This window comes from Oncorhynchus clarkii, chromosome 25 (assembly GCF_045791955.1).
Source record: "Oncorhynchus clarkii lewisi isolate Uvic-CL-2024 chromosome 25, UVic_Ocla_1.0, whole genome shotgun sequence".
In the NCBI taxonomy this organism is placed as follows: domain Eukaryota; kingdom Metazoa; phylum Chordata; class Actinopteri; order Salmoniformes; family Salmonidae; genus Oncorhynchus; species Oncorhynchus clarkii.
This window is the reverse complement of record NC_092171.1, coordinates 36,044,179-36,065,722: the sequence shown is the minus strand read 5'-3', so window position 1 is coordinate 36,065,722 and position 21,544 is coordinate 36,044,179. Positions and strand designations below refer to the sequence as shown.

General features: G+C 45.3%; 1 protein-coding gene across 1 annotated transcript in view; it reads right to left on the bottom strand.

Annotated features, from left to right (window-relative positions):
* LOC139384189 (nesprin-1-like) overlaps positions 1-21,544 on the bottom strand; it is a 170,882-nt gene that overhangs the window by 55,813 nt on the left and 93,525 nt on the right. The window contains exons 66-90 of the mRNA XM_071128908.1: positions 20,299-20,442; positions 18,065-18,229; positions 17,485-17,802; positions 16,795-16,950; positions 16,461-16,631; positions 15,850-16,176; positions 15,487-15,639; positions 15,034-15,201; positions 14,683-14,862; positions 14,418-14,564; positions 14,023-14,148; positions 11,153-11,329; positions 8,447-8,712; positions 7,220-7,469; positions 6,858-7,133; positions 5,086-6,723; positions 4,703-4,876; positions 4,260-4,423; positions 3,584-3,728; positions 3,037-3,255; positions 2,394-2,668; positions 1,707-1,872; positions 1,267-1,422; positions 527-679; positions 119-301 (exon numbers count right to left, since the gene is read on the bottom strand). Of these exons, the coding sequence (XP_070985009.1) occupies positions 119-301; positions 527-679; positions 1,267-1,422; positions 1,707-1,872; positions 2,394-2,668; positions 3,037-3,255; positions 3,584-3,728; positions 4,260-4,423; positions 4,703-4,876; positions 5,086-6,723; positions 6,858-7,133; positions 7,220-7,469; positions 8,447-8,712; positions 11,153-11,329; positions 14,023-14,148; positions 14,418-14,564; positions 14,683-14,862; positions 15,034-15,201; positions 15,487-15,639; positions 15,850-16,176; positions 16,461-16,631; positions 16,795-16,950; positions 17,485-17,802; positions 18,065-18,229; positions 20,299-20,442 (6,297 nt within the window). The remainder of the gene's footprint in view (positions 1-118; positions 302-526; positions 680-1,266; positions 1,423-1,706; positions 1,873-2,393; positions 2,669-3,036; positions 3,256-3,583; positions 3,729-4,259; positions 4,424-4,702; positions 4,877-5,085; positions 6,724-6,857; positions 7,134-7,219; positions 7,470-8,446; positions 8,713-11,152; positions 11,330-14,022; positions 14,149-14,417; positions 14,565-14,682; positions 14,863-15,033; positions 15,202-15,486; positions 15,640-15,849; positions 16,177-16,460; positions 16,632-16,794; positions 16,951-17,484; positions 17,803-18,064; positions 18,230-20,298; positions 20,443-21,544) is intronic.

The window sequence follows — 21,544 nt, the reverse complement described above, 5'->3', positions numbered from 1 at the left end:
CCATGTATTTTGTATTTTTCCCCAACCAATATTTTTCTCCAACCAATATTTTTCCCCAACCTTTTTCCCCAACCAATATTTTTCCCCAACCTTTTTCCCCAACCAATTGGTTCCTAACCTTTTTGAGCCAGATGGATCTACACTCGGCCAGTCTGGCAGTGTGGTGGTGGATGTCTCCTAACTTGACGATGGCATCACTCAGCTGTTTGGCCAAGATGGGGTTCCGTCTGTCGAACTCCTGGACCGCAGCATCCAGCTCTGACAAAGTCCGATGACAGCTCTCCAGATCATCACAAAGACACTGTGGAGAGCAGAGGAGAGAAACTTGGAGTTAAATAAACTGACCAAGATAACAGCTCTGTATGCTCATTCACTTTGTATGTGGAGGGAAAACAGCACACGTTAAGAGCAGAAAATAGTATTTGGAATATTTGAGTTCACTTCCTGAATTTACTAAATTGACATGAAATTGACCCCAAACCCTGATTAAGAGCCGTATGCATGAACCTCTTCAGCTTGCGCTCACCTTGGTCTCGTCTTTAGCGTGATGGACATCGCTGGCTTTGTCATTGAGACTGGTGGAGATGGCTTTCATCTTCTCCGACACGTCATGGATCCTGGAACTGATGTCCTCCTTGATGTCTCTTGTCTTCTGGATCTCTTTCTCTTTGGACAGAACCTTGTGAAAATCAGAAGAGGAAGGAAATATACTTGATATAGTTGTATAGTTGTAAAAGATAGTTGATATAGTGCGATTTCGAAATTTGGTCATGCATCAGCAGGTAGCCTAGTGGTTAGAGAGTTGGACTTGTAACCGAAAGGTTGCAAGATTGAATCCCTGAGCTGACAAGGTAAAAAAAAAAATAGATTATTATTATTATTATATATCTTTCTGCCCCTGAAGAAGGCAGTTAACCCACTGTTCCTAGGCCATCAATGAAAATAAGAATTTGTTCTTAACTGACTTGCCTAGTTAAATAAAGGTAAATAAAAATAAACTCAATTAGCCCATGTCATCAATTTTTGGGGGATTGGTAAGTTAGTCTAGCGGCCAGCTTTCTAAACTTGTAGTGAGGATGGTTGAATTTCTGACCTGGGTGGGGCCAATTGATCATCAGTTATCATATTAAAAATTGCAAACACCATATGGCAAAATGTGTAGAATTGCAGGAAATTTGTTATAAAACTCCAAAATCTTTGCTCGGCCCCATGGCAAAATGTGTGTGTATGATGTCCATCCATGCCCTACATAGTCCAGTACAATACCTGGTCCTGGATGGCCCCCAGTGCTAGGGACACCTCAGCCAGCTGCATGGAGATCTCTGAGGGCAGGATGGTGTACAGGTCCAGATACTTGCTCTGCTGCTGCTCTGCTATCTTATCCACATGCTGACGGTAGCCAATCACATCACCGTGAACCACCTGTACAACACATAAGAGAAACATGGTCATGTCCACATGTGCCAATACTCGAAAACAAGCAACTCACATTACAATTCTTTAATTCACACCAAAGCTAGCATCGATCCCAGCCTGAGACTACACCATAGCATACAATACTGCTGGAAATGGCAGTTGAGTAAATGCCATGGAATTTTGGCAATGAACCTGTTATTTTTGTGACAGAGTCATGTGTAGTCAATAAAATGATGTGTTAGATGGTGTTAACGCTGTCTTTAGTTCCATAGGGTTCGTCAGCGGCTTACCTCCAGCTCCTGCAGCAGAGCATCTATATCTGAGGTGGGGTTGGGGAGCAGCTCCCTGGTCTCCTGGATCCAGGCTTTGACCACACTCAGGTTCTTCTCTACCCCCTCTCTGTCCCTCAGCTCCACCCCAGCCTGGGTACGCTTGGTCTGCGCCTGCTGCAGCAGACTGGTGGAGGAGAGAAATAAAACCACTATTATCTGTTTTCAAGAGTGGAGGTGATGGAAACTTTAGCCCTATGTTCCTCTCGGAATGAAGAGGATTCATTATTTTATTACCTTCATTTAACTAGGCAAGTCTGTTAAGAACAAATTCTTATTTTAAATTATGGCCTAGGAACAGTGGGTTAACTGCCTGTTCAGAACGACAGATTTGTACCTTGTCAGCTCGATTTGAACTTGCAACCTTTCAGTTACTAGTCCAACGCTCTAACCACTAGGCTACCCTGCCACCTCTACACTCTAACCACTAGGCTACCCTGCCACCTCTACACTCTAACCACTAGGCTACCCTGCCGTCCCAGTAAGTAATACTAAGCATTCAGGTCCTTCTGATAGGCCTATTGAGTTGTTTACAATATAACCAATCACCAGATCATATTCTAGCCTCGAAAGCAACATTTGAAGGCTAATCTAATTTGTGAGTGACCAACTGATCCGTGTAAAAAACAATATTGATCTTTTCAATACCTTTCCAGGTGGTCTTGTACTGCTCTGATCTCCTTGAGACTGGGTAGTTCGTCCTGTCCAGAGGTGGGCGATGGTGAAGGGACCTCCACATCATGGAGCAGGCTGAGGGCATACTGACGCAGCAGGGTGAGGGAGGACAGCTCTCTCTCTACATCCTGGATTAGCAGCTCATGCTGGTCCAACACAGACTGTAGGGTAGCCTTGGAGGCCTTCTCCACAACACAGTCTATAATACGACTCTGTAGATCCTCCACCATGCTCCTCAGCTTCACCATCTGAAATGAACGAAGACAGGCACATGTAAAATACTGTGCTGTACCTATTTAGCCTCCTTGCAGATATGTTTGTGCTTATATACTGCAGCAAACATCTATGGTAGTTGTTATGCCAAACATAAGATGTAAGCACTAGCATATGGATCAGGCTAGGATCTATAATGTCAGGATATATGGGGAACAGATACACAATACAGTATATGCTTTTAGTATACTGTTAAGTTCATACTATTGTCTTCTCTACAGTTTATTTGTGTAGGCTACAGAGTGAAATTGTACTATTTGAAGTACTATAACAACCGCTTGGCGTTGTTCAGCTTTGTACTCACAACTCATCTAGTCATGTTTAATGTATAGCGTTGCAGTACCTTCTCTCTGAAGGTCCCCCACTCCTGGGCCGTGTCCTCCAGTACCCTCTCCTGCCCTCGCGCCACGCTGCGAAGCCGGGTCCAGCGCTGCCACACCGTGGTCATGGAGCGGCTGATGGTGGCCTTGCTGGCCTCACTACCCACCAGCTCCAGTTGTGATGCCTGCTCCTCCAGCCCTGTCAGCTTCTCCTGGAACCCATTCACCATCAACACCAGGGACTGGCAGGGAGGAAGGAAGGAAGGAAGGAGGGAATATACACACAATGGAGGAGTCATTGTAAATCCACATATTACCCACTAGGCACAGATGTCAATTCAATGTCCATTCCATGTTGGTTCAACGTAGTTTCATGGAGACTGGGAATCAACAACGTTGATTCAAGCAGTGTGTGCCCAGAGGGTAAGTTCTTAACAAATCAAGTTCTCTCTGGAAAATGTTTACTAATGTTAACTTTGTGCTTTAATGACTAAAGATTAATGCTGATTACTCCGTCATTAGCAAAGTAACCAAGAAGACACTCTTTATTTTCCCATGGTCCTCTTTTACCCTGTGACTCCTGAGTTTCTCCTCGGCCTCCAGAAAGGTGGCAGCCTTGGCGGTGGAAAACTCAGTAAGCTTCTGCTCTGCCTCGTTCATCAGTTCAATCACCGTCTGCCTCGCCTCCTGGTAAGACTTCCACTTGGCCACACAGCTAGGGACAATCAATTTAATTCAGTTCAATTCAATTCAGTTATTGTCCCAATAGGACATTTCATGGTGCAGCCAAGTATTTACAGAAGATAGAACATACAGATATAGGATCTTAATTTGATCACACTTTTGTTGATGATAATATTCATGCACCACAGGAAATGCAGATGAGCTTCATGATTTACATAAATCCTGTGAAAACCCGCACTAACACATAGTGCAGGTTTTGTTGCTGCAAATCACGTTGCTGCAGTTTTATTTTTGCTGCAACAATACTGGCCAAAGTAAAACACAACATCTGTATGATACACTACATTGTGTTGGAGGGGGGACGTGTTGGAGGGTATATAATGTCTAAGTTTCAATTGAGTATGTCATAATGATGACGATCACATTAAGACAATCCAATCCAATCACTCTCGGTCCTGAGTTACCCATCTCTGCACCAACGTCTCTTTCTCTCTCTATATTCAAAACGTTTAAACCCTTATTGTCAATGTTTTGGTTACAATATTTCCTTCTAATTCTGTACCTGATCAGGACGTCCTGGTGATTCTGCAGCTGATCCCGGACCTCCACTCCTCTCTGCTGAGCAGACTCCACATTCAGTCTGAGCTGTTCCTTGGCTGTGAGGTTCACCAGGTTCTCCAGCTGGGGGGGCAGAGCCTCCAACTCCTGCAGGTGGTCTAGGAACTTCTGCTCCCAGGAAAAAGGGAGAGAACAACTTCAACACTTATCCTGTTGCATAAATAAATTAACGAGTGCTTGAAGCTAGTCTGAGTGCTAGTCTGTGCTATCATGCCAACTTCCTGTCACTCATTGTCATACTGAAATGTATCTGGCAAGAGCACCAACAGATCAACAGGCAACCCATCGCATCAAACAAAGGCAAAAAGGCCAACGTTCATAAGATGCAATTAATTGAAGCTTTGTTTTAATTTTCTTTTAGCATTGTGTCTTTAATAGAGCAGTCACCTGCTCTGAGGCCAGGATGTCCTCCTGCTGGCGGAGACATTCCTCGTAGTTCTCTACGTCCACTCCCAGGCTGGCTAGTTGTAGGAAGGCCACAGCGTCCTCCAGCCACTCACACGCAGACTGCATCCGGAAGTGGTACTTCTGACACAACGCCAAGGCCTGCTCCAGGGTGATCTGGAGAATAGACATGGGAATCGAGAGGGTGAATATGTGAAGCCAACAACACCGCTACAGAATGTCAACCAATAGGTTTTGTTACTGCCATTATTCCAGGTTTGCAAAATTCCATAAACTTTCCCAAAGTTCTCAGATTCTCCAACTCCGGAAAAAACCCAACTCCCTTAAATTGTAATATATATTGAGACAGTATGATATTTTCTTACCTGTTTGGAACTCATTGCTTGCTGTACATCAGCCTGTAGCTTGGCCATCTCCTCCAGGCTCAGGTCAACGTGGGCTGGGACCAGTTCGTTGGCGCTGGTGTACTTCTGTTTCTCCCTACTGCTCAGGGCCTCCACGATCCTCAGCCTGGACTGAACCTCATCCTGCATTATCTGCTGTTTCCTGATCTCTTCCTGGACCTTTTCTACCCTCACGTCCACCACTACCACAGAACAGCCCAGCTCATCCTTGATATGCTGCAGCCAGTCCAGCGTTCTCTTCACCTCCGTCTCAAAGTCTTTACTCTGGACAAACCTATTCTCACACTCCACTATCAGCTCCCCCACGGCAGACTGTAGGGACTGCAGCTCCTCCTGCCAAAGGACCACCTGTTCCCTGGAAGCGTCATGGGCAGCCTTGTCCAGCTGAGGAGCCAAGTTATCCATCTGCTCCATGAGTCTGGACAGGTGAGAGCTGGCGCTCTGAAGACTCCCGGCCAGGGCATGGTAATTCTTCAGCCTCTCCTCCGCCGACTGGGTCTCTGCGTTGACCTTGACTAGCTCTTCTTTGGTAGCCTTTAGCTCAGAGTCCACCTGCATGGCCATGGCCTTGTGGTCCTCGAAGGACTCCAGTGTGTCGTCGAGATGCTCCACCCGCTGTTCGATGAGCCTCTTGAGCCCATTGTAAAGACTCACCAGCTGGGTCAACTCTTCAGGTCTCCAGGGTTGACCGGTGCTGCGGAAGCCTTCTTTCTTCTGGTTCAGTTCGCTGACAGCCAGACCAAGGTTGCCCAGATCTACCTGAAGAGCTTTGTAGTCACTCAGTAAATTCACAACCTCCTCTGTTTGCAGACCAACAGGCTGCAACCCTAAGTTATGGAACTGCTCCTCAAGCTCTTTCAATGCTTTATGAGTCACGTCTATGAAGGAGGCGTACTCCTTTCTGGCTAGGATGGCCTGCTCGATCTTCTCCTGTTTCTCTTTGGCCAGAGCCAGTATGCTGTTGTATTTCTGTGGCAGGGCATTGAGTTTCTCATCCAAGTAACAGTGGTCCACTTCATTCAGAGTGGGCAGGATCTCCTGACCAGTTCTCTGGACGATCAGTAAGAGGTTTTCATATTCCATCGCCTGCTCTACTATCTGCCGGTACTTCAACAGCTGCACGTTCAGCTCCAAGTCGCCATTCATGAGGTTGATCTCAGGGAAGGTCACAATGTCTGCTTGTTTCAGCCACTGACACGTCTTTTCCAGGTCTGCCTTGAAGTACTTCCTGGAGACAAGCACATTGTCCAGTTCTTGGAGCCTCTGGACACATTTCTGCAGGGCTTTTTCAAAGATGTTCTGCAGCTCCTGCAGCTTGGTGAGCATCTCCACCTTCTCGTCCTGCGTGGCGTCCTTCATCAGGTCTCTGCCCTGAGACCACAGGGAGGTCAGCTCGCTCTGGTAGGCCTTAAGGCTGCTCTGGATGTTCCTGCAGGCCTTAACCTGCTTGGCCAGGTCGTCAGGTAGCAGTGCAATGTACTCCTCCGCCTGGGCCTTCTTCTCATTCTGCTGGACCCAGGTGATGGACTGGTTGACAGCCTGCAGGAACTGGGTCCTCTCAGTGAAGGCCTTGCTGAGGTGCTTCCTGCGTTGAGCCACCTTTATTTAATTTGCACAAAAAATACAATAAATATATTTTTTGTAACATGAGTTACAGTGTAAACATAAGGTATCTGTGCATGTGCAGGAGAGGTGAGAAACCCAAATGGCCTTTTATAAAAACCTTCTCCCACCTTCACGCTGAGTGACTCCACCTCGGCCTGAGTGTCTGAGATGAGCTGCTGCAGGCGCTGGCACTCGTTGAGCCCCAGGTGAGCCAGGAGACGGTCAGCATCACTCATGGCCTGGGCCAGAAGCAGCTGCTTGGCCTCCAGTTTGCTGCAAATGCTGAGGTGGTCAAAGAGGAAGCTTTGGGCCAACTCTGGAGGAGGACTCATCTTCATGGCTTCAGAAAGGCCTGGCTGCTGCTCTTCGGCCCACTCCCTGGCCTCCCTTAGACGGGCCTCCACCTGAATAGAACAGAGTAAAATAGATACTTTATTGTTCATTGATTAGAACTGAAATGTGTATTCTGCCTTTTACAACACACACACACCTTGGCCATGTCCTCCAGGGTCAGCACCGAGTCCTGTATCTTCCTGTTGATGAGGCTCTGCAGCTGAACCCAGCGCTGCTCAAAATGGCTGATCTGTTCCTTCACCAGCTCCTTGTCATCCAGGTTCAGGTGAGGGGTGACTTTCTGCCTCTGGTCCTTCAGGTCCTCCAGAGTTCCCTTCTGGTCTCCGAGAGCTACGGCGAGTTTCTTCAGCGCCTCCAAGTGCTCAGATGAACTTTCAGCATCAGTCCTAGGGAGGATAGGAAAATATAAAATTACTGGATATTATAATGACTCTTTTTCCAAGTTAAGACATATTCTAATGAAAATAGAGTGATTAGAAGAAGTTCAGGTCTACTGCTGAAAGGGAATGTTTGAGAGACATTGTCATGGTTTTTAGAATGTTGGTACAGCTCTCAAACTCTTAAGTCATGTTACCACTGTCATGGCAACTATGACTATTCAGCTATTGATCCCACACAGAGTCAATCTTCTATTTACATAAACAGAGTGCCCTGGAGGCTGGCCCCACAGAGTGCCCTGGAGACTGGTCCCACAGAGTGCCCTGGAGACTGGTCCCACAGAGTGCCCTGGAGACTGGTCCCACAGAGTGCCCTGGAGACTGGTCCCACAGAGTGCCCTGGAGGCTGGCCCCACAGTGCCCTGGAGACTGGTCCCACAGAGTGCCCTGGAGACTGGTCCCACAGAGTGCCCTGGAGACTGGTCCCACAGAGTGCCCTGGAGACTGGTCCCACAGAGTGCCCTGGAGACTGGTCCCACAGAGTGCCCTGGAGACTGGTCCCACAGAGTGCCCTGGAGACTGGTCCCACAGAGTGCCCTGGAGGCTGGTCCCACAGAGTGCCCTGGAGACTGGTCCCACAGAGTGCCCTGGAGGCTGGTCCCACAGAGTGCCCTGGAGACTGGTCCCACAGAGTGCCCTGGAGACTGGTCCCACAGAGTGCCCTGGAGGCTGGTCCCACATCAATAGAATTTTGCAATGAAAGGGACTGCTCATTCACTAGCAAATAGCAACAAGACCTGCTGGAGTCAGAACCAAAGAAATTTAAAAAAAAAAATGTTTGTGATGTAGTCAAAACATTACGTATGAACTTTAATTGTGCATTGTGATATTATTGTGGGTGGAATTAGAGCAGTTAGTGCAATAGATCTCTGGATCTCATTCTATAGTAACTCAGTGATAGGTTTCAGATAGATAGATGACCCCACCTGGCCAGGTTATCCCACTCCTTAGACATTTGCTCAAAAAGTGCTTCCATGGCTGTGATGCAGTTGTGGTACTCCTGGATCCTCTGCAGGTCCTCCTGTCTCTGGCCCTTCAGCCTGTTAGCTTGGTGAAACAGCCCCAGCCAGGCATGGCTCAGACGCCCTATCTCTCCATGTTCCGGGCTGTCTTGGCCCGCAGTCAGACGACTCACACTCTCTGTCATCCTGGATAGGGTGGCTTGTTTATTCTGCAGCTGTTGGCTAAACTCCTGTTGGAGAGAGTTTAGAGAGATTAATTGTATATGAGCAAACTGCTAATCGGTGAAACTGATATTGACTGTTACACACTTATTGAATCTAGATTCAATGTGGAGAGTTCAAACTTAGGGATCTTCTTAAGGATCCAGTGAAGATGGAAGTGCCACAGTGCTCCCTAAAAATATACAGTACCAGTCAAAAGTTTGGACACACCTACTCATTCAAGTTTGTATTTACATTATTTACATTATTTTTTCAATTTTCTACATTGTAGAATAATAGTGAAGACATCAAACCTATGAAATAACACATATGGAATCATGTAGTAACCAAAAAAGTATTAAACAGATTCTCCAAATAGCCACCCTTTGCCTTGATGACAGCTTTGCACACTCTTGGCATTCTCTCAACCAGCTTCATGAGGTAGTCACCTGGAATGCATTTCAAATAACAGGTGTGCCTTGTTAAAAGTTAATTTGTGGAATTTCTTTCCTTCTTAATGCCTTTGAGCCAATCAGTCGTGTTGTGACAAGGTAGCGGTGGTATAGAGAAATTATTCCTATTTGGCAAAAGACCAAGTCCATATTATGGCAAGAACAGCTCAAATAAGCAAAGAGAAACGACAGTCAATCATTATTTTAAGACATGAAGGTCAGTCAATGAGTAACATTTCAGGAACTTTGAAAGTTTCTTCAAGTGCAGTCGCAAAAACCATGATGAAACTGGCTCTCATGAGCACTGCCACAGGAAAGGAAGACCCAGAGTTACCTCTTCTGCAGAGGATACATTCATTAGAGTTATCAGCCTCAGAAATGCAGCCCAAATAAATGCTTCACAGAGTTCAAGTAACAGACACATCTCAACATCAGCTGTTCAGAGGAGAATCAGGCCTTCATGGTCAAATTGCTGCAAAGAAAACACTACTAAAGGACACCAATAATAAGAAGAGACTTGCTTGGGCCAAGAAACACGAACAATGGACATTAGACCAGTGTAAATCTGTCCTTTGGTCTGATGAGTCCAAATTGCGATTTCTGGTTCCAACTGCTGTGTCTTTGTGAGACGCAGAGTAGGTGAACTGATGACCTCTGCATGTGTAGTTCCCAGCATGAAGCATGGAGGAGGTGGTGTGATGGTGTGGGGGTGCTTTGCTGTTTTTTTATAAATCAAGCCACACTTAATCAGCATGGCTACCACGCCATCCCATCTGGCTTGCGCTTAGTGGGACTATCATTTGTTTTTCAACAGGACAATGACCCAACATACCTCCAGGCTGTGTAAGGGCTATTTGACCAATAAGGATAGTGATGGAGTGCTGCATCAGATGACCTGGCTTCCACAATCACCCGACCTCAACCCAATTGAGATGGTTTGGGATGAGTTGGACCGCAGAGTGAAGGTAAAGTAGCCAACAAGTGCTCAGCATATGTGGGAACTCCTTCAAGACTGTTGGAAAAACATTCCAGGTGAAGCTGGTTGAGAGAATGCCAAGAGTGTGCAAAGCTGTCATCAAGGCAAAGGGTGGCTACTTTGAAGAATCTCAAATATAAAATATATTTTGATTGGTTTAACACTTTTTTTGGTTACTACATGATTCCATATGTGTTATTTTGTAGTTTTGATGTTTTCAGTATTATTCTACAATGTAGTAAATAGTCAAAATAAAGAAAAACCCTTGAATGAGTAGGTGTCCAAACTATTGACTGGTACTGCACATTTTTTACTCTGCACACTGCAGTCTATGTTCCCTGTTATTTTATTGTTGCAGTTTAATTATTAGTTATTTTTCAAATGTCCTTATTTTTAATTTTTATTTGTATTTATTTATTTTTTACTTCAGTTTATTTTAGTACATACATTCTTAAAACTGCATTGTTGGTTAAGGGCTTGTAAGTAAGCATTTCACTGTAAAGACAAAGACCTGTTGAAATATGAAATAACATTTTATTTGATGTGGTTAATTGGTGACAATGTTTCAACCACTTAGGTCTGTCATCAGGTGTCTGTCTACCTTGGCCTGGGTGAGCATGTTGTGGGATTGACCCTGCTTCCTCCCTTGGCCTGGATGAGCATGTTGTGGGATTAACTCTGCTTCCTACCTTGGCCTGGGTGAGCATGCTTTGTGATTTACCCTGCTTCCTCCCTTGGCCTGGATGAGCATGTTGTGGGATTAACCCTGCTTCCTACCTTGGCCTGGGTGAGCATGTTGTGGGATTGACCCTGCTTCCTCCCTTGGCCTGGATGAGCATGTTGTGGGATTAACCCTGCTTCCTACCTTGGCCTGGGTGAGCATGCTTTGTGATTTACCCTGCTTCCTCCCTTGGCCTGGATGAGCATGTTGTGGGATTAACCCTGCTTCCTACCTTGGCCTGGGTGAGCATGTTGTGGGATTGACCCTGCTTCCTCCCTTGGCCTGGATGAGCATGTTGTGGGATTAACCCTGCTTCCTACCTTGGCCTGGGTGAGCATGTTGAGGGCGATCTTGGTCTCGAGCTCCGCTGGTCTTCTGGAGAGGCTGAGAAGCTGCTGCTCCATGTCCTGGAACTGATCAGATAGCTCCTGCTTCTGCTCCTTTATCTCCCTCCAGCCCTCACATAGCTCCTGGGAGCTCAACATCCTCTCCTCCATCTGTACAGTACAACATGAAGTACACAGCTGAGTGCAGAACAACAAGGAAGTCAACCTATGCATATTCTTAGAAAAAAGTGTTCCAAAGCGTTCTACAGCTGTCCCCATAGCATAATACGTTTTGGTTCCAGGTAGAACTCTTTTTTGGAACTCAAATGGGTTCAACGGGAACCAAAAAGGTTTATTCAAATGGTTCTCCTATGGGGACAGCCGAAGAAACCTTTTAGATTCTAGATACCACCTTTTTTTCTAGGTTTGAACATTGGCTTGTTTTGTGGTAGGTCTTTTTGTATACTAGTTTTATGATTCCTTTGCTGGTTGTTGTATGCATACTTATTAGCCTGGTCCCAGGTCTGTTAGTGTTTTTGCCTACTCCAATGTCATTGTCAAGTCAGACGTCATGTTTTGTATGACAATTCCATAAGGAGTTGGCAAGAGAGCAGTAACAGACTGTCACCAAGGCTGTTATAGGCCTACATATTTGCCCTGAATTCTGATGACGTGAAATGTAATGCTCTTTTATTGTGAGAACTTGAGAGAGTAAGATGTGTGTATTTATTGCTGACCAAAACGGGCACGTGTGTGTATCCACGTGTGCCATCCCGCGCACATTGATTTTGTTCACACACACCATAAGCGATGAGGACACGCAGGTTGAAATATCAAAACAAAAACAATTATATATCAACCAATTATATTAATTTGGGGACAGGTCAAAAAGCATTTAACATTTATGGTAATTTAGCTAGCTAGCTTGCTATTGATTTTTTTATTTCACCTTTATTTAACCAGGTAGGCAAGTTGAGAATAAGTTATCATTTACAATTGAGACCTGGCCAAGATAAAGCAAAGCAGTTACACATGGAATAAACAAACATACAGTCAATAATACAATAGAAAAATAAGTATATATACAATGTGAGCAAATGAGGTGAGATAAGGGAGGTAAAGGCAAAAAAAAGGCCATGGTGGCGAAGTAAATACAATATAGAAAGTAGATTTGCAGTGGAAGAATGTGCAAAGTAGAAATATAAATAATGGGGTGCAAAGGAGCAAAATAAATAAATAAATACAGTACGAGAAGGGGTAGTTGTTTGGGCTAAATTATAGATGGGCGATGTACAGGTGCAGTAATCTGTGAGCTGCTCTGACAGCTGGTGCTTAAAGCTAGTGAGGGAGATAAGCGTTTCCAGTTTCAGAGATTTTTGTAGTTTGTTCCAGTCATTGGCAGCAGAGAACTGGAAGGAGAGGCGGCCAAAGGAGGAATTGGTTTTGGGGGTGACCAGAGAGATATACCTGCTGGAGAGCGTGCTACAGGTGGGTGCTGCTATGGTGACCAGCGAGCTGAGATAAGGTGGCACTTTACCTAGCAGGGTCTTGTAGATGACCTGGAGCCAGTGGGTTTGGCGACGAGTATGAAGCGAGGGCCAGCCAACGAGAGCGTACAGGTTCGCAGTGGTGGGTAGTATATGGGGCTTTGGTGACAAAACGGATGGCACTGTGATAGACTGCATCCAATTTATTGAGTAGGGTATTGGAGGCTATTTTGTAAATGACATCGCTGAAGTCGAGGATCGGTAGGATGGTCAGTTTTATGAGGGTATGTTGGGGAGCATGAGTGAAGGATGCTTTGCTGTGAAATAGGAAGCCAATTCTAGATTTAACTTTGGATTGGAGATGTTTGATGTGAGTCTGGAAGGAGAGTTTACAGTCTATCCAGACACCTAGGTATTTGTAGTTGTCCACATATTCTAAGTCAGAACCGTCCAGAGTAGTGATGCTGGACGGGCGGGCAGGTGCAGGCAGCGATCGGTTGAAAAGCATGCATTTAGTTTTACTTGTATTTAAGAGCAGTTGGAGGACACAAAATGAGAGTTGTATGGCATTGAAGCTTGTCTGGAGGGTTGTTAACACAGTGTCCAAAGAAGGGCCAGAAGTATACAGAATGGTGTCATCTGCGTAGAGGTGGATCAGAGACTTACCAGCAGCAAGAGCGACATCATTGATGTATACAGAGAAGAGAGTCGGGCCAAGAATTGAACCCTGTGGCACCCCCATAGAGACTGCCAGAGGAATGGACTAAAGGCCCTCCAATTTGACACACTGAACTCTGATAGACACACTGATAGCTAATTCGTCCTGGGATATAAACATTGGGTTGTGATTTTACCTGAAATGCACATGTACTCCGACAATTAATCCACAGATAAAACGGTCAACCGATTTCATTTCTCATCATCTCTCCTCTTTCCTTCAAGCTTCCTTTTCTTCTTTGGACTTTATATGACGTTTGGCAACCAACTTTACGGTGCAATACTACAACCGACTGGAGTGCGGACCTCAGTTAATCTTTCAATCACCCATGTGGGTATACACTTCTAAAAACCAATGAGGAGATGGGAGAGACTGAACTTGCAGCGCATTGAGCTTCACAAATAGAACCAATTTCTATTTTAGTGCCTGGCCACAAAGATGCTCACTGACGCACGCGAGCAGTGTGTGTGCAATTATTGAATAACATCTATGTGTAAATGTATTTTGCAACACTCGCGCACGCAACACGAGCGGTGTGGTCAGCATGTTACATATGCCAAATACTTGAAACTGAATCTTATGGGGAAAACCCTGTTGTCAATACTGTAGGGACAGTGTGATGACCAGAAGTGAATGTACATTAAGACCAGCCCACACACCGTGTGTTTGACCTGCTGGACTTCCGCAGCGGTGGCTCTCACAGCATCATCAGACAAGTCACACATAGAATACACCAGGTCCAGGTACGTACTGGCCTGCTCCTGTAGAGCCCTGTAGTGCTTCACCTGTACAGGTAACAGGGGAAGATACAGACAAATGTCATCAGCTTGATAAAACATTTGTTCATTTCCGTTATTTATATTAATTAACCAGGTTGTCCAGTTGAGGTCAGAAGCAGAGGCTTCTATTTGACTTGATGAAGGAATTCAGAATGGTCATGAAATTCCAGAACTTCAAGGCATAACCCAGTTGTCATGGAAACAACATTACTCTGTCATTTGATTCTCATTCTCTGCCTATAAAAGAGCAAGAGGATAACCAGTCAGTCAGACACCTGTTTGAGGGCCTCCTGCATGCCAAAGGGAGGTTGACAGTGCAGCAGTAGCTCCTCATTGGCGGTGGAGAGCCAGGTCTGGCACTGCTGCAGAGTGTCCTGGTGACTGACATGCTTCTGCAGTTCTCTGTCCAGACTCTGGTAAACCTGATGAAGACACAGACACACCAAGACAAGTGAGAAGATGAGCCAGGTTAGAGGGAGATGGAAACAGTAAGAGAGTAGAACAGAGCAGAGCAGCGTAGCGTGTTACTATAGCACTCACACACTGTGCGCTGCTGCAGATGGCTGAGTAGCTGTCTCTGGTGCCCTGATCGTGAGCCTTGACCTGCTGGCTGGTCTTAGCCTGCATCTGGTCTGTTGTACAGCTGGACACCAAGTCATCTCCTTTCTCCTTCAGACTGGTCAGGCGCTCCTCAAAACTAGCTATTTCCTCCATGATTGCCTAAGAAATGTGACAGACAAGAGTTCAGATTAGAAAAAGTAGTAGACAACAATTGCATTTTAGATTGTTGATTTTGAACTTCAGAAGCATAATTCCATGGCAATTATTACATAATATCATTCTGATTGATTCTCATACGGTTCCATTCCATAACATCAGTCAGTCACCCACCTTGTGGCGGGCCAGTTGTTGTGTGGCCGTCTCCATACTACATGTCTGCATGGAGTCTGAGGTGACCAGCCTACTGGACATCTGTAGGAGCCACTTCTCCACCTCCTGGAGCTCACTGTTGTAGTACTCATGCTCCTTCACACACTCCACCAGACTCTGGACCTGGCTCTGAAAACAAGTTCAAAACACTTTCTCTCATAGACAATTACAGTAGACGTCTCCACAGCCACACCAATCAGGTAAGATGATTACAGATGATGGAAGCTCACTAATAATGTAGTAGATGATCACTGCAAGTGGTAGCAATTATAAGACGTTTAGGGGTTATGTTTAATTGTATTTTTTCAGGGCGCCTTTAGCTCTTCTAGCTAGAAGTGTATGTAGTATAATGGTAGCGCGTAGACCCATTGAGTCCAAAGCGCAGCATTACAGCTTTCAATGCAGGACACCTACCTTGGCTGCAGAGCAGAGTTCCTGGTAGTCAGTCTGCAACCTGTTCATGTTGTCTCTGATGGTGGGGTCACAGACCATATTCAGCAGAACCTCTCCTTTCTCAACCACTGACCTCACCGCTGACTCGTGGGACTGCACTGTCTGCTGGATTGTCTATGTGAGGAAGAAAATGTTTTTTAAAATGTCAATAAATCATTCAGCTGTTGTTGAAAAGTATTATTTCTACCGCAGCACAACCAGACAGACAGACAGACAGACAGACAGACAGACAGACATTGATCGGGAAGTTGAGTTTATCAACAGTAAACACAGCAGCATGTGACCTACCAAGCAGATTAGCATGACATCAGCTAGCCTATGTACCTTATATTTGGCTAACTGGGCCTTCTTCTGGTAGAGCTCAGCTTTGAGCTCGATGGGTGAGCTTAACAAAGCCTTGGTCTCAGCGAGCCACTGTGCCTGGGCCTTGTACTTGTCCAGGAAGTCTTTGGAGAGGGAGATGCATTTCTCTAGGGAGCTGTGCTCCGTGCGTAGCCCAGCCATCAGGCCCTCTAGCTGGGATCTATGAGCATCCACCTCCTCCCTCAGCTGCTCAGCTTCTGGTTCCTCCAGGAAGGCCACGGCCCGCTCTGTCTTCTCACGCATAGTCTTCAGGAAGCTGTGGCCCTGCTCCATGTCACCCTGAAGAGCCTGGAGAAAAGACACACAGAGAGTAAACAGAAGTGACCATAACCATAACCTTTTCAGAGGATGAAAGAAAGCAAAGAGAGTTTGAGACTTGGTAGTGTCACTGTGATGAAGTACACTAGGTCCGCACTGAAAAACTATTTCAAAAGAGCTTACTTTTGCGACATAAAAGTTGTTGCCTACCAACTGAGCTGCTAGAGGCATGGCTTCCATTTAGCTGAAGCTCAGACTGTAGTCTCTCTCGCCAGACTCAGGGTAGCGGCTGTAAGAAGAGTCTGTTACTGTACCTCCAGTGTCTTCATCTTCCTCTCCATGGTAAGACGGTCTACTACACTGATGCTGATGGCCAATGTGCTGAAGTTGTTCTTGGCCGAGCTTAGCCAATCAGAGAAGGTCCTGAACACATTCTGGGCCTCCTCGATGCAACACACCTCCACCTGTAGTTGCTTGATGCTCTCCTGCAGTACATCAACAGACAGCCCAAGAAAAAAAACGATAGAAATGGAGATTCTGCACTGTGGTAGCAAACTGGGGTGTGTAAATTAGTCCAAGGTTTGTGTGTGTGTGTATGTGTGCATGCTTGTGTGTTGCTGCCTATGTGTGTAACTGAGCAGGTCGTACCAGTAGGTGCAGTAGCAGGGCGTGGTAGCGGGAGGTGAGTTGGGTAGCTCTGGTGCTGACCCGGCTGCTGATGTGGGTCTCATCTATGACCTGCTGGGCTAGAACACTCAGACCCTCCACCTCCTCCTGGTACACTAGCACCTCCTCCTGCCAACTCTGTAGAGAGAGAGAGAGAGAGAGAGAGAGAGAGAGAGAGAGAGAGAGAGAGAGAGAGAGAGAGAGAGAGAGAGAGAGAGAGAGAGAGAGAGAGAGAGAGAGAGAGAGAGAGAGAGAGAGAGAGAGAGAGAGAGAGAGAGAGAGAGAGAGAATTTAAGCCCTGTTTCTATTTGCACTTGGAAGTAAACCCAGGTTGGGCTGGCCTTGGTGGGCTGGCTGAAATTGTGTTTCCACTGCCTCAAGAAAATAGAAATGATGTCATGTTGCTAGGTAGACAATATGTGACTGCAGCTGTCTTAGCTAATGTTGAATAATTTAATTCACCCTCACCATGCTGTAACTAAAGTTAGCGTTAGCCCATAAATCCATTCCAGTCAGCTCGAAATTGGCCCTAATTTCCCTAATTTTAAGTGTCAGTTGAAACAGGGCTTTATTGAAACACCAGCACCTCCTATTGGAAGACAAGCTCAGAGAGACATACAAACATCGAACATCATCTACTGAAACTCAGGTGCTGTAGAAGAAGATGCTGACCTTTATCAGTTGGAGTTGAGTGTCCTTGGTGGCACGGTCCGACCGGCGATGACTCCTCAGTTGACCTTTGCTCTCCATGCTATTCAGCCAGCTGTCCAGATCCTGAAACTTTTGCTCCATCTGGCGGAGCTTGGCCAGGGTACTGTTGAGCTGGGTCCTGGTGTCTCCCAGCTTACCCTGGTACAGATTCCAGTTCTGCTGCAAGGTCTCCAGGACCCGGTCCTCGATTTGGGGGACACCCCAGGGCACAACCTGGTCTCTACTGTCCAGCAGGGTGTTGAGTAGGGCCTGGCCCTCCGTGCACTGGACCTGCAGCTCCTGGAAATGAATGCAGAGAGGCAGCTGTCATTGTTATTCAGACTGAACATTACGAAACATTACTGGACATTCCAACGGCGTTATACATCTCGCGCCGACAGGCAAAGCTAGGCAATTTTCCCCATGTGGTATAACATACGTTTAGACAACAATTTGGGAATTTGGTCCAATATATTCAATACGTCAGGGCACAAGATCAATGGGAAAAGCCACTCTTCTTTGGCTCTTGTATGTGGAAACAGCAGTATGTTCTTGTTATGACCTGTAGTTTCTGAAGCGTCTCCTCCAGAGTGTCCACATCCCCCTCTAGCTGTGTGTAGCAGCCCAGTTTCTCCTGCTCCTGCTCCAGCCACGCCTCAAACACATTTAGGCCTCTCTCGTACTCCTGGTGGGCCTGCACCAGCTCTTCTGCCTTCCCCACCGCAGTCTGGAAACACAAAAACAAATATGTGCATTATAGACATGTAACTACTACAAAAATATGAAATGATAACATGAGACTTGTGTCTTCACACAGCCACTGTGCACGGGAGGAATGCCATAAGGTAGGGGTATATTATCTATGCATAGTCACTTTACCCCTACCTAAATGAATAAATTACCTTGCCTAACCTGTATCCCCCCCCGCACATTGACTCAGTACTGGTACCCCCTGTATATAGCCTCATTACTGTTATTTTATTGTGTTACTTGAGTTAATTTAGTAAATATTTTCTTAACTCTATTTCTTGAACTGAATTGCTGGTTAAGGGCTTGTAAGTAAACATTTCACGGTGCGGTTGTATTTTGATTTGATAAGTCTGGCAAGTGATACTAACATATGAGAAGGAGATGGATGCTTCACTGCTGTACTGTATATACAGTGCCTTGCGAAAGTATTTGGCCCCCTTGAACTTTGCGACCTTTTGCCACATTTCAGGCTTCAAACATAAAGATATAAAACTGTATTTTTTTGTGAAGAATCAACAACAAGTGGGACACAATCATGAAGTGGAACGACATTTATTGGATATTTCAAACTTTTTTAACAAATCAAAAACGGAAAAATTGGGCGTGCAAAATTATTCAGCCCCTTTTACTTTCAGTGCAGCAAACTCTCTCCAGAAGTTCAGTGAGGATCTCTGAATGATCCAATGTTGACCTAAATGACTAATGATGATAAATACAATCCACCTGTGTGTAATCAAGTCTCCGTATAAATGCACCTGCACTGTGATAGTCTCAGAGGTCCGTTAAAAGCGCAGAGAGCATCATGAAGAACAAGGAACACACCAGGCAGGTCCGAGATACTGTTGTGAAGAAGTTTAAAGCCGGATTTGGATACAAAAAGATTTCCCAAGCTTTAAACATCCCAAGGAGCACTGTGCAAGCGATAATATTGAAATTGAAGGAGTATCAGACCACTGCAAATCTACCAAGACCTGGCCGTCCCTCTAAACTTTCAGCTCATACAAGGAGAAGACTGATCAGAGATGCAGCCAAGAGGCCCATGATCACTCTGGATGAACTGCAGAGATCTACAGCTGAGGTGGGAGACTCTGTCCATAGGACAACAATCAGTCGTATATTGCACAAATCTGGCCTTTATGGAAGAGTGGCAAGAAGAAAGCCATTTCTTAAAGATATTCATAAAAAGTGTTGTTTAAAGTTTGCCACAAGCCACCTGGGAGACACACCAAACATGTGGAAGAAGGTGCTCTGGTCAGATGAAACCAAAATGGAACTTTTTGGCAACAATGCAAAACGTTATGTTTGGCGTAAAAGCAACACAGCTCATCACCCTGACCACACCATCCCCACTGTCAAACATGGTGGTGGCAGCATCATGGTTTGGGCCTGCTTTTCTTCAGCAGGGACAGGGAAGATGGTTAAAATTGATGGGAAGATGGATGGAGCCAAATACAGGACCATTCTGGAAGAAAACCTGATGGAGTCTGCAAAAGACCTGAGACTGGAACAGAGATTTGTCTTCCAACAAGACAATGATCCAAAACATAAAGCAAAATCTACAATGGAATGGTTCAAAAATAAACATATCCAGGTGTTAGAATGGCCAAGTCAAAGTCCAGACCTGAATCCAATCGAGAATCTGTGGAAAGAACTGAAAACTGCTGTTCACAAATGCTCTCCATCCAACCTCACTGAGCTCGAGCTGTTTTGCAGGGAGGAATGAGAAAAAATGTCAGTCTCTCGACGTGCAAAACTGATAGAGACATACCCCAAGCGACTTACAGCTGTAATCGCAGCAAAAGGTGGCGCTACAAAGTATTAACTTAAGGGGGCTGAATAATTTTGCACGCCCAATTTCAGTTTTTGATTTGTTAGAAAAGTTTGAAATATCCAATAAATGTCGTTCCACTTCATGATTGTGTCCCACTTGTTGTTGATTCTTCACAAAAAAATACAGTTTTATATCTTTATGTTTGAAGCCTGAAATGTGGCAAAAGGTCGCAAAGTTCAAGGGGGCCGAATACTTTCGCAAGGCACTGTACATACCTTGGTGTTGTCCTTGACGGTGTGGTATCGTTCCTGCAGGTCCTGGAGCTCTAGCTGGGTGACGTAGTGTTCCGCCATGTTGGCTCCCTTCACGGTGATGGTGTCCAGTAGACTGCTGTGGCTAAGAACCTCCTCATAGAGAAGCTGAAACAGACACAACATGTATCAGGCCTAATGTGAATGTTTCTATTGCATTTAAACCACAGCATGACATGGGGTTAGGTTAGTTTACGATAAAACGAAACGTGTCTTACATTGGCATTTGGTAACTTTTTATAAGGCAGAGGCACCCTCCTATTGTATTTTGCATTGTATTATATATTGTATTACTGTATGTATTGATACGTGGTTGGGATATGACTTTGATATGTGGTTGTCTCTCTTGGCTATCTTAACTTCATTGGGATAGGGGGCAGCATTTTCACTTTTGGATGAAAAGCGTGCCCAGAGTAAATTTATGCATATTATTAGTAGTATTGGATAGAAATCACTCTGAAGTTTCTAGAACTGTTTGAATGATGTCTGTGAGAATAACAGAACTCATATGGCAGGCAAAAACCTGAGAAAATATCCAACCAGGAAGTGGGAAATCTGAGGTTTGTAGTTTTTCAACTCAGCCCCTATTTGTTGTAACTTTAATGTGCTACAGAGTTAATGTTTAAGTTAATTCATTGAGAGGTATCTAAATATATTTCTTTACAGTTATTTACATATGTAATTGTATTGGTTAGTATTGAATTACGCTTTTGACTGCAGGTTCCAGAATGCCTTGCGACAGGAATGAGAGAGATAACGCGCCAGTTATGTGCAGGTGCAAAGTGATTAAGCTGATTTTCCGCTAGCATCTTGCCTGCATTGCTCTGTTGAATCTAAAGTTGTTAAATGTAACGTGAACAAGTATTATTACTAAAAGAAGCTTTCATATCAAACCCGACGTCCCGAGTCATTACTTTGAAGACAGTTCATCTAAAACTATTGAAGATACAGTGGGATATTGGTCATCTTGCACTTCCTAAGGCTTCCACTAGATGTCAGCAGTCCTTAGAACGTTGTTTCAGGCTTCTACTGTGAAGGGGGGCTGAATGAGAGGGGAATGAGTCAGAGGTCTGACAGAAAGCCACGGGCTCGCGAAGCGCGGTCATGTGAGAGTTAGCTCGCGTTCCGGTTGGGACATTATTGAAGATTTATGTTAACAACATCCTAAAGATTGATTCTATACTTCGTTTGATATGTTTCTACGACCAGT